The 10,777-nt window shown below is 35.5% G+C and overlaps 1 protein-coding gene across 1 annotated transcript in view; it reads right to left on the minus strand.

Moving 5' to 3' along the window:
- LOC114364680 (uncharacterized) overlaps window positions 1–7,691 on the minus strand; it is a 56,913-nt gene extending 49,222 nt beyond the window's left edge. Inside the window, exon 1 of the mRNA XM_028320916.1 lies at window positions 7,158–7,691. Within this exon, the coding sequence (XP_028176717.1) occupies window positions 7,158–7,605 (448 nt within the window). The 5' untranslated portion in view covers window positions 7,606–7,691. The remainder of the gene's footprint in view (window positions 1–7,157) is intronic.
- Window positions 7,692–10,777: the final 3,086 nt, after the last annotated feature.

A 10,777-nucleotide genomic window follows, 5' to 3' on the forward strand; every position in this document is an offset into this window, starting at 1 on the left:
AGAGGCTGGATGCGGGCAGCGCAGGACCGTTCATTGTGGAAAACCTTGGGGAGGCCTTTGTCCAGCATTGGACGTCATTATTGGCTGAAACGAACGAACGAACGAAACCCGAATGGTACTTTTAATTCCCTCTTCTTTTTATATCGCAAAACGCTAAAGTCTTGAGAAAGTAGTGACTAAAGAGCCAAGGTCTTAGGGCTATCTATTTTCATTTAATTTGACGTTCATAAGTGCCAAATCTTGGTAACAGCTGATTAAAAAGACATTTCAACACTTGGACTTGGTTGAGTTGACAATGTTGGCATTAATACAGCAATAACTTAATATTAAAAGTTGACCCATTCGGCCTAGACGTTCTGTTAAAATTAGAAAATATGGCCTCCGCAACGCAACACACCCTAACAACAACTACATTAAAACGAATCCTATACAAGATACTGCGCAGTTGAGCTAAAACTGGCTTGTTTACATGCTAGCGATAATAATAATTGACTTAATAGAATGCACAGCAAACGGTCTTGGAGACTTTTGAGAAAAACAACTAAAAAGATCCATTCGAGCGGTGAAAAAATAAATCAGTGTTGCCAAATGTATTTTAGTACAGGTTTGAAAGGTACAAATAAATGTATGAATGAAATAAACGTAGGTAGTACTCGCACGTGATTTTCTAAATATATTCTGTACCAGATTCGGGCTGAAGCTTCGCCAGCATAGAATTAAAATTCCTTTTAAAGGATCTAGCTGTGCTACTATCGGGACTATTTCCACCTCTCGTTCCCACCACTGCAACTCCTGTGTAGCCAGGATCTACAGCTTGACCGCCACAAAAACCCAACCAATGAACGTCAAGTTTGTCCCGGGGGAAAGTTAAACTGTCATTGGACCCGGAACGAAATTAATCAAAAGAACATAGGAGGAGTTCGAAATTAAGGTTTGACTTCCCTCCATGGCAAAGCGGATGACAGGTGACAAACAAAGGTTTAAAAGCTGTGCTACTAGTGAACACTTATACACCGAAAATACAGCTTGTTCTAACCGATGCCTTTCGATAAAGTACAGTCACAACAGTACAGTCCTGTATTCTGCTGCCCCTAGGACAAAATGAAAAATCTGACAGTTTTTATGTCGAAAGATGGTTGAAAAGTCTTTTTTCTTGTATGGACTTTCAAAGGATGAAGGAAGAAGGAGGATTCGATTTTCGATTCGATCAAAATGTGACACTAACTTGTCTACTCTACACCCACTGATATACCTAGGTAAGTAAGCTGCCTAAAACAGCAAAGTTTTATCAAAATCCGTTCTGCAGTTTTTACGTAGACTACATCTCAGAAACTTTCCTTACATTAGGAAAACCTTTTTTAAGATGCTTGAAGTATTAAATTTTGCAAACTTCCATAAGTTAAAAGTCTTTCTCTAAGTTTTCGAAATGATACTCGGTAGGAAAGATGCAAAATCGTTAAATTTCCATATCTACAGTTACCGGTTCGCTCGTGAGTCTACCCGCAAAGTTGATTTCTAATTTCCAGTCGTTATCTAATTAATATAATACATCATATCATTTCATCGTTTACTAATTAATATAATTACTGGGAAGCTATTTCGACGTAGGTAAAATAAAAAGAACACAGATTGATTGAAAAGGGAATTTCGTAATAAAAATGAATAAATTTAAAATCCAGGAGGCGTTGTTTTGATGCATTCAAATTTCTGAATAAAAAAATGATATTAAAAATATTTACACAACAAATAAATTGAGGTGGACTCTTTTTAAAAGTGCAAAGAAAGTTATAATAAGACCTAATGCAGGTTGCAGAAGTTGCAGACAAAGAGATAAGCTAAGTTAGCTTAGTTCGAATAGCTGACAGTTTCCCATAGTATTTGCAGTTTGAACACAACTATGGATAACTGCGTCAGTTTGCCACCCCTAGACAAATAGCAAAATGTGACAGTTAGAATGTCGAAAGATGGTCGAAAGTCCTTTTTTATGGAGTTGCAATGGATTCCATTTTCGATTCGATCAAGAAGTGGCACTTGTTTAGACTAGACCGACTGATCTTGGTTTGTAACCCGCCTAACTAGCTTGATATTCTGTTGACTAAATAAATGTAAGCAGAAATAAATTGACCTATGCCCGTTTTCACCATTAATCCCTAATTTTTAAGTGACCCATATGAAAACAAAATTCCTGTTATGTGTTACCATAGGGGTCACTTACAAATTAGGGATTGATGGTGAAAACGGGCACTACTCTTTTAAACTAGTGACTACGAACGAAGGGAACTAAGGATCGACCGGGGTTCTTGGGAACTTGTCAGGTTTTGNTTTTTCCTTTTGACGTTCATAAGTGCCAAACCTTTGTCACAACTGATTAAAAGGACATTTTGAAACTTGGTTGAGATAACAATGTTGGCATTAATACAGCAATAACAAATATTAAAAGTTGACCCATTCGTCCTAGACGTTCTGTTAAAATTAGAAAATATGGCCTCCGCAACGCAACATACCCTAACAACAGCTACATTAATGAATCCTATACAAGATACTGCGCAGTTGAGCTAAAACTGGCTTGTTTACATGCTAGCGATGATAATAATTGACTTAATAAACCGCACAGCAAACGGTTTTGGCGACTTTTGAGAAAAACAACTAAAAAGATCCATTTGAGCGGTGAAAAAATAGATCAGTGTTGCCAAATTTATTTTAGTACAGGTTTGAAAGGTACAAATAAATGTATGAATGAAATAAACGTAGGTAGTCCTCGCACGTGATTTTATAAATGTATTTTGTACCGGATTTGGGCTGAAGCTTCGCCAGCATAGAATTAAAATTCCTTTTACAAGATCACTTATACACCAAAGTACAGTCTACTGCTATCAGTAGTACAGTCTTGTATCACCTATTTTCTACTGCCCCTAGGACAAAATGCAAAATCGGACAGTTTTTAAGTCGAAAGATGGTTGAAAAGCCTTTTTTCTTGTATGGAGTTTCAAAGGATTCGATTTTCGATTCAATCAAAAGTGCCACTTGTATACCACTGGTACCACCCACTGATATACCCAGGTAAGTACTAAGCTGCCTAAAACATAGCAGTTTTATCAAAATCTGTTCTGCAGTTTTTACGTAGGCTACATCTCAGAAACTTTTCTTACATTAGATAAACGTATTTATTAATGCTTGAAGTATTAAGATATTTTGCAAACTTCCATAAAAGTAACATGTCTTTTTCTAACTTTTCGAAAAGATACTCGGTAGGAAAGATGCAAAATCGTTAAATTTCTATATCTGCAGTTACCGGTTCGCTCGTGATCGTGAGCCCCGCAGTTTCTAATTTCCAGTCGTTATCTAATTAATATAATACATCATATCATTTCATCGTTTACTAATTAATATAATTACTGGGAAGCTATTTCGACGTAAAATAAAAAGAACACAGATTGATTGAAAAGGGAATTTCGTAATAAAAATGAATAAATTTAAAATCCAGGAGGCGTTGTTTTGATGCATTCGAATTTCTGAATAAAAAATGATATTTAAAATATTTACACAACAAATAAATTGAGGTGGACTCTTTTTAAAAGTGCAAAGAAAGTTATAATAAGACCTAATGCAGGTTGCAGAACTTGCATACCAAGAGATTAGCTAAGTTAAATCAAGAGGTACCTAATAATAGCCAGTTCCTCTATGGTTGAGGATTCCGGGTGAAGCTCGCTTCCACCTTCGCCCTGATGCCCTGACGCCCTGGTGAGTGATGCACCATCAGGTGAGATACAGGCCAAGAGCTTCCTCGTTGTGGTTAAAAAAATAGTTTAGCTTAGTTCGAATAGCTGACAGTTTCCCATAGTGTTTGCAGTTTGAACACAACTATGGAAAACTGCGTCAGTTTGTCATGTCACCCATAGACAAATGGCAAAATGTGACAGAATGTCGAAAGATGGTCGAAAGTCCTTTTTTATGGAATTGCAACGGATTCCATTTTCGATTCGATCAAGAAGTGGCACTTGTTTAGACTAGACCGACTGATCTTGGTTTGTAACCCGCCTAACTAGCTTGATATTCTGTTGACTAAATAAATGTAAGCAGAAATAAATTGACTTATGCCCGTTTTCACCATTAATCCCTATTTTTTAAGTGACCCATATGAAAACAAAATTCCTGTTATGTGTTACCATAGGGGTCACTTACAAATTAGGGATTGATGGTGAAAACGGGCACTACTCTTTTAAACTAGTGACTACGAACGAAGGGAACTAAGGATCGACCGGGGTTCTTGGGAACTTGTCAAACAGGTTTTGTTTTCACCCTTGCCCTTACATCCTTTGTCCGCGTTTGCATTGTCCATAATATCCTTTTTGTTGGGAATTTCATTGTAAAGTTAAGCATAAATCGTATAAATGTTATGCTTCAATAAAAATTCTATTTTATTGAACACGTTCAATAATTCAGAACCTTGCAAGCCGTCACTCTGTCTGGTGTTCAGTAACTAACTCAACTATTAAATATATTTTTTTAATTTACTGGTGTGTGGAACAAAATACATAGATCACCTAACTAACACTGATTGAAATTATGTAGGGTAAGTGCGCTAGTTTTCGTCCAATTATCGGAGTTGCCAACTTTGTGATGCGAAATGAATATCTTAAAATACCCTTACTCATATATATCATAATTATGTCATTTTAATCCTTGTATAGTCTACTTTACGTTAATATTATATGACAATAAGTAAATACCACGGGTTTTTTTATAAAAAATATTTTATGCAAAAGAGGCAATTTCACTAGTTTTCGTCCAAAAAAATCATTTTTCGTCCTAGTGTACGCTAGTTTTCGACCACTGTGTAGAAAAAAGGGTGCAGTTGAATTATTAACTTAAAACCAATTCTACAATACAGTAACTATGGATTGTGGTATATCATTTGAAAGGTAATTTTGTTAGCTTTCAAATGATATCAAAAAGATTTAAATAAGTTTCTTACCTAAATTTAGGAAAATATTGCAATAGGTCGAAGGACAAATGGACGAAAACTAATTTACAGGAAAAGCTAATTTTGGTTTTCGTCCACCCCAGTGCTTGCTCATGACGTCATGGACGAAAACACAACAACGTTTAAAGCTGTTTTTTGTTTTCGTCCACATCTTTTTAACGGTTTTTATGGGTTTATCACTGTTAAAAAGTGGACGTAAACTAAAATGTTTAATGTAATAGCAATAAAGATCATATTGGAAGAAAAAACATTGTATTTTGTAGGTCCATTGAAGTAAAATGATTATTAAAAATATTAACTAGGTGTCAGGGTTTCCGTCCACGTGGACGAAAACCAAAATCTTGCAAAATTGTTATGCTAGTATTAGTCCACTTAATTATCTAAGATTTCTATACAAAAACTTTAATAAACTCTTAAAATAGTGTTTATTATGCTAATAATTAGACATACGTGCCAAAAACATTACGTAAAGTAGCTAAAACAGTAATTAAACATACCATGAAAGTTCCCTACCGGCACGTTTTTTTTCTAACTTGACGACGTTTTCCATTCACCTGTGTGCAGCAGCAACTTCCGTAGATTTTTTTGGAGTTATTACTTGTCAAATTACATTTTCATGCAGGCAGAACTGTTACTTAGATATTATAGATTGTAACAAGTCCAAACTTGCACGGAAAGTTAGGTTTGTATTCTAATTTTCCGTATTTGTTTGTGGCAAGTCGGTCAAATGGACGAAAACAGGAGCTGGACGGAAAACCGGCGCAATTACCCTACGCTAAGACCTACAATACATAACATATAGAAGGGAGTCAAAGACTACTAGAAGGGAATTTAAGATGACTACAAAAACATGATTAAGTAGTTACTTAGTTCATTATTTTTCAAAATAATTTAGTATCTTTTTTTCAAGCATCTGCTTCGCCTTCTACGCATTGTATCTCATATTATAGAGTGTAAAGAAATGTTTGCATGTATGGTATGGAGGTATAACTTATTTATTTTTTATACGTAACTCTCCGCGGTCCTGTGGTTTTAAACGGTGTGGTTTTTGTGATATAGAAATACTACAAAGTACCTATAATAAGAATGATTGTTCTTTTTAATGCATTAGTTAGCTTCCAGCGTGGAAATCCAGACAGTTTTGTCACTTCGCGTTGTTTGGTTTGGACAGCGATTTGGGACATAATATTTTTCTTAGATTTGTAAAAAGAAAGTTTTAATACACTGTCCCATTTATTGCCCCGAAGCAGTGATAGGGTTAAGTAATAGACTAATAAGGCAATTTCATTTATTGCAGAAAATAATTACCTACCTCTTCTGTTACTGATATCAAAATAATATCAGATCAAACTGGGACATGTAAAGCACATTTTAAGAGGTTATTTGCAAAATAAAATAAACATAGGTACTTTTAATTTCTAATAGCTTGAACGGCTTGTTCTATGTCAAAGCGAGAGCTTTCTTCTGCACTCTCTTTATTATTAACCGACTTCAAAAATGAGGTCCCTTGTCATCCCGATTCCAGACCTCCAGGTAAAGCCCTTTCCATTTATAGCAATGATCAATACAAAATATTCGCAGCGCGACGTTGCCGCTCTTACCATGAAAAACATGGCACTCTCTAACCACCTCAAACTGACTTTCATTCAAATGTCGACTTTAATGCTGAAAAATAAGAGCTTATTTCATAAAACCGCTTCGACGCATTCGTCTTTCTAGAACGTACAATAACGATGTAAACAAGTTCAGCTGTTATATGGAAACCTGCCTTATCGCCAAAAGATAAGGTATATTTTAGCATGTGGGACGAACAAACGAGCGTTCTGTGGCGTAATGAAGTAGATACCTACGTGAAGGCAATCACGAATTCACGATGTTGAACCCAGTTTATAATAAATACTTATGGTTTGTTCAAAAATAAATAGTAAAATAGCGTTTGGATTACTAAGAAAGTATATTGAGAAACAAATCTTTCTCATTTTGGAGTATTTTTCAATGACCTCTATACGTAAACAACATGTTGCAGCGATTTTTCAGACCGCTAACGCCATCTATCGCGTTCACTTGCAAACATTTCTGAGTATACCGTTATTTTTAATAGCACAGATGAATACCGTAAAGTTAACGCTAAAAAGTTTCAAAGTTGCGAAATTAAATTATTAAAAGCACTTACCATCATCGTTGTCCGATTCTAGGTATTCTTCCACGTACTCGACTTCAGTCGGTTGGTTATTTTCAGTGGCCTGTTCTAAAGCGGAGTAGGCCAAAGGGTGCTGTTTCCGCAAGTGAGTTTTCAAATTGTTTGTAGTAGTTTGATAAGACAAGACTTTATCGCAAATGTGACAGGATGCGAACCTCTCTTTCCCCTCTACTTGGGAGAAATACCCCCATATCTCAGTGTTTCGTTTAGGACGTTCTTTAGCGCTAGTTTTTGTTCTACCAGGAGCAATTTTCCCAATCACAACCGAGTGCTTTCTCTGCAAATGTATTTTTAGGTTATGTATCGTTGCATTGTAATTGTAAACATTGCTGCAAACGCGGCAAGTGGCCCGCCGTTCGCCGATTTCATCGGTCCCGCACTTGTCAAAGTAGTCCCAAACATCGGTGCTTTCGGATTCCATGATTAACGTAACGCTATCCGATAAAATAACGCGCACTAAAATACCAGGATAGCGTCCACGAAATACTGCAATAACGAGACGGGATGACACATGACGGTACGGGATTTTTATTGTCTGTGGCCACGTTAGTTCTGTCTACGAATGTTGATGTGGTGGCGCTGTGATCGCATAAGTAGCTGTTACTTTAATAGGTATTTTCTACTGAGTGGCAATATTATGAAGAAAATAGACGTTGGAAATGTTGCAATCCATTGCACATGCTGAAAGCTTAAATAAATATCACAGAATCAAGGATTTGTCAAGAATAAAATAATTGGGATCTTGGATTACTGGGAAATATTTTACACAGACAGTTGGTTCTCATCTTACTTACGTTATTTATAATACAGAATAATGTTAACATCTAATTGAATTATTCACTCGATTCAATTTGTAATTAATTTCAAGCCTTCGATTGGCAAATGTGTAGCATCTGAGCTACTAGCGCCCTCAGCGTAAACACATACAGTTTTGATTATTTATTATCTGTGAGCAATCATGACAGTTGATGTCAGCTGTTTAGGTTACAGCGGGAAAAATTGAAATTTATTTCGGAAGAGGTCTACTTTTCCTCAGTTTTTACATCCTACTTTAATAGTAAAAAATCATAATCAACGATCAATAAATTCATAACAATTTTTTTCCTAGCTACTTACTACCCTTTCCCTCTCCTTAGGATGGGACACACATAGGGAAAACTAGCAATAATTGAACACAATAATTAGTTTAAAACTTACATTATTTTATTTGTTTAAAAGCAGTTGGTTAAAGCATTTGTATGATTTTTCCTACTCCCTGAGATTCTATTACACTATGTTTAACAACTTTTAATATACATGTACAACAATAATTATAATATTATAAGCTGTACAAGAAAATATTAGTCCATAATTTATTAATTATAGATTTTTTTATGTACAAAACTTTAAATGTATGCCTATTAAGTTACGTCCATTGATATTTGACATCAAAATACCTACTTTTATAACAAAAACTCTACTAGTCCTTTATTTACGTTTTTTAATGCAGAACAAGGCAGGTATTTGACCGTAATCGCGCCTGATGTTAAGTGAGATGCAGTCTAGTCAGTAGCGGCGTAAGGGGGGGGGGCGGTGGGGGCGGTCCGCCCCGGGTGCCAAGCATCAGGGGGTGACAAAAATCGCGCAGATTAGTACCTCACTGACGCATCTGCATGACAAAGATCATGATACGGGGGGGTGTCATTATAGCTGATTCGTACATCTTTCATTTCATCTTCGAATCGGTAACCCAAAAATCCTGGGGGCNTGAATGTTGTTGTGGTGGCGCTGTGATCGCTTATGTAGCTGTTACTTTACTAGGTATTTTCTATTGAGTGTCAGTATTATGAAGAAAATAGACGTTGCAATCTATTACACATGCTGAAAGCTTAAATAAATATCACAGAATCAAGGATTCGTCAAGAATAAAATTTTTGGGATCAAGGATTACTGGGAAATATTCTACACAGACAGTTGGTTCTCGTCTTACTTACGTTATTTATAATCTACTATATAAAAATAAGTCGGGTTTTCCTCCCTGACGCTATAACTCCAGAACGCACGAACCGATTTCCACGGTTTTGCATTCGTTGGAAAGGTCTCGGGCTCCGTGAGGTTTATAGCAAAGAAAATTCGGGAAAAGGGGGTAAAACGGGATCCACGCGTACGAATATGCGGGCGGCCGCTAGTACAGAATAATGTTAACATCTAATTGAATTATTCACTCGCTTCAATTTGTAATTAATTTCAAGCCTTCGAATGGCAAATGTGTAGCATCTGAGCTACTAGCGCCCTCAGCGTAAATACATACAGTTTTGATTATTTATTATCTGTGAGCAATCATGACAGTTGATGTCAGCTGTTTAGGTTAGAGCGGGAAAAATTGAAATTTATTTCGGAAGAGGTCTACTTTTCCTCAGTTTTTACATTTACATCCTACTTTAATAGTAAAAAATCATAATAATCAACGATCAATAAATTCATAACATTTTTTTTCCTAGCTACTTACTACCCTCTCCCTCTCCTTAGGATGGGACACACATAGGGAAAACTAGGAATAATTGAACACAATATTGAATACAAAATTTACATTTATTGGTTTAAAAGCAGTTGGTTAAAGCATTTTTATGATTTTTCCTACCCCCTGAGATTCTATTATGTTTACTATGTTTATTACTATGTTTAACAACTTTTAATATACATGTACAATAGTAATTATAATAAAAGCTGTACAAGAAAATATTAGTCCATACTTACCTGGTAATTTATTTATAGATTATAAAGGAGTTGTCCCAAAATGTATGGAGCCTAGGCCCACAACCTGTACACCTACCAAAAAGAAGGGCTTTTAAATGTACAACAGTTTCTTACTATTCAATTTCTTTTAAATGGTTTAGTTTATTCGCTTAAAACAAAAGATTGTTAAGAAAATAGCAATACTCAACCACAAAAACCATCATGGTGGACGAATGTCATTTTGATGACATCTGTCACTTTTGACATTAAGTCGTATCTTGGTGGAGAGTGACAGAAGAAATCTGACAGCGACTGACGTTTAGTTAGTCTATGGTTCATCTTTTTTTTTTTTATCTGACGCCATACGCCATCTTGTGTATGCATTTGAGAATGATAATTCATGAATAGTTTTTGATTTTGAGCGGCTAAATTATATGCTAGATATAGTTATTTATATTTTTCCCTTAATCAGTAGATTTTTCTTGATTTTTGATATGGCGTACAACCTCTGGGCCGAAATTGGGACATCTCCTTTTTTATGAACAAGATTTTAAACGATGCCTATAGAGTTAACGTCCATTGATATTTGACATCAAAATACCTACTTATACAGGGTGTTAGGTAAATGGGTATATGGGCCGACACTAGCCCATGTTAACATGGTCATATAAATGGTATGGTGAAGTCAGAAAATTGATATCTTCATTTTAATTATTTTAATTTTCATACAAATCGGATTTTAAAAAATGTATTTTGTATGAAAATTTGAAAAATTAAAATGATGATATCAAATTTCTGACTTCACCATATCATTTATATGACCATGTTAATATGGGCTAGTGTCGGCTCATATACCCATTTACCTAACACCCTGTATA

The sequence above is a fragment of the Ostrinia furnacalis genome, unplaced genomic scaffold (assembly GCF_004193835.3).
Source record: "Ostrinia furnacalis isolate ACB-3 unplaced genomic scaffold, ASM419383v2 OfSCF7462, whole genome shotgun sequence".
Lineage (NCBI taxonomy): Eukaryota > Metazoa > Arthropoda > Insecta > Lepidoptera > Crambidae > Ostrinia > Ostrinia furnacalis.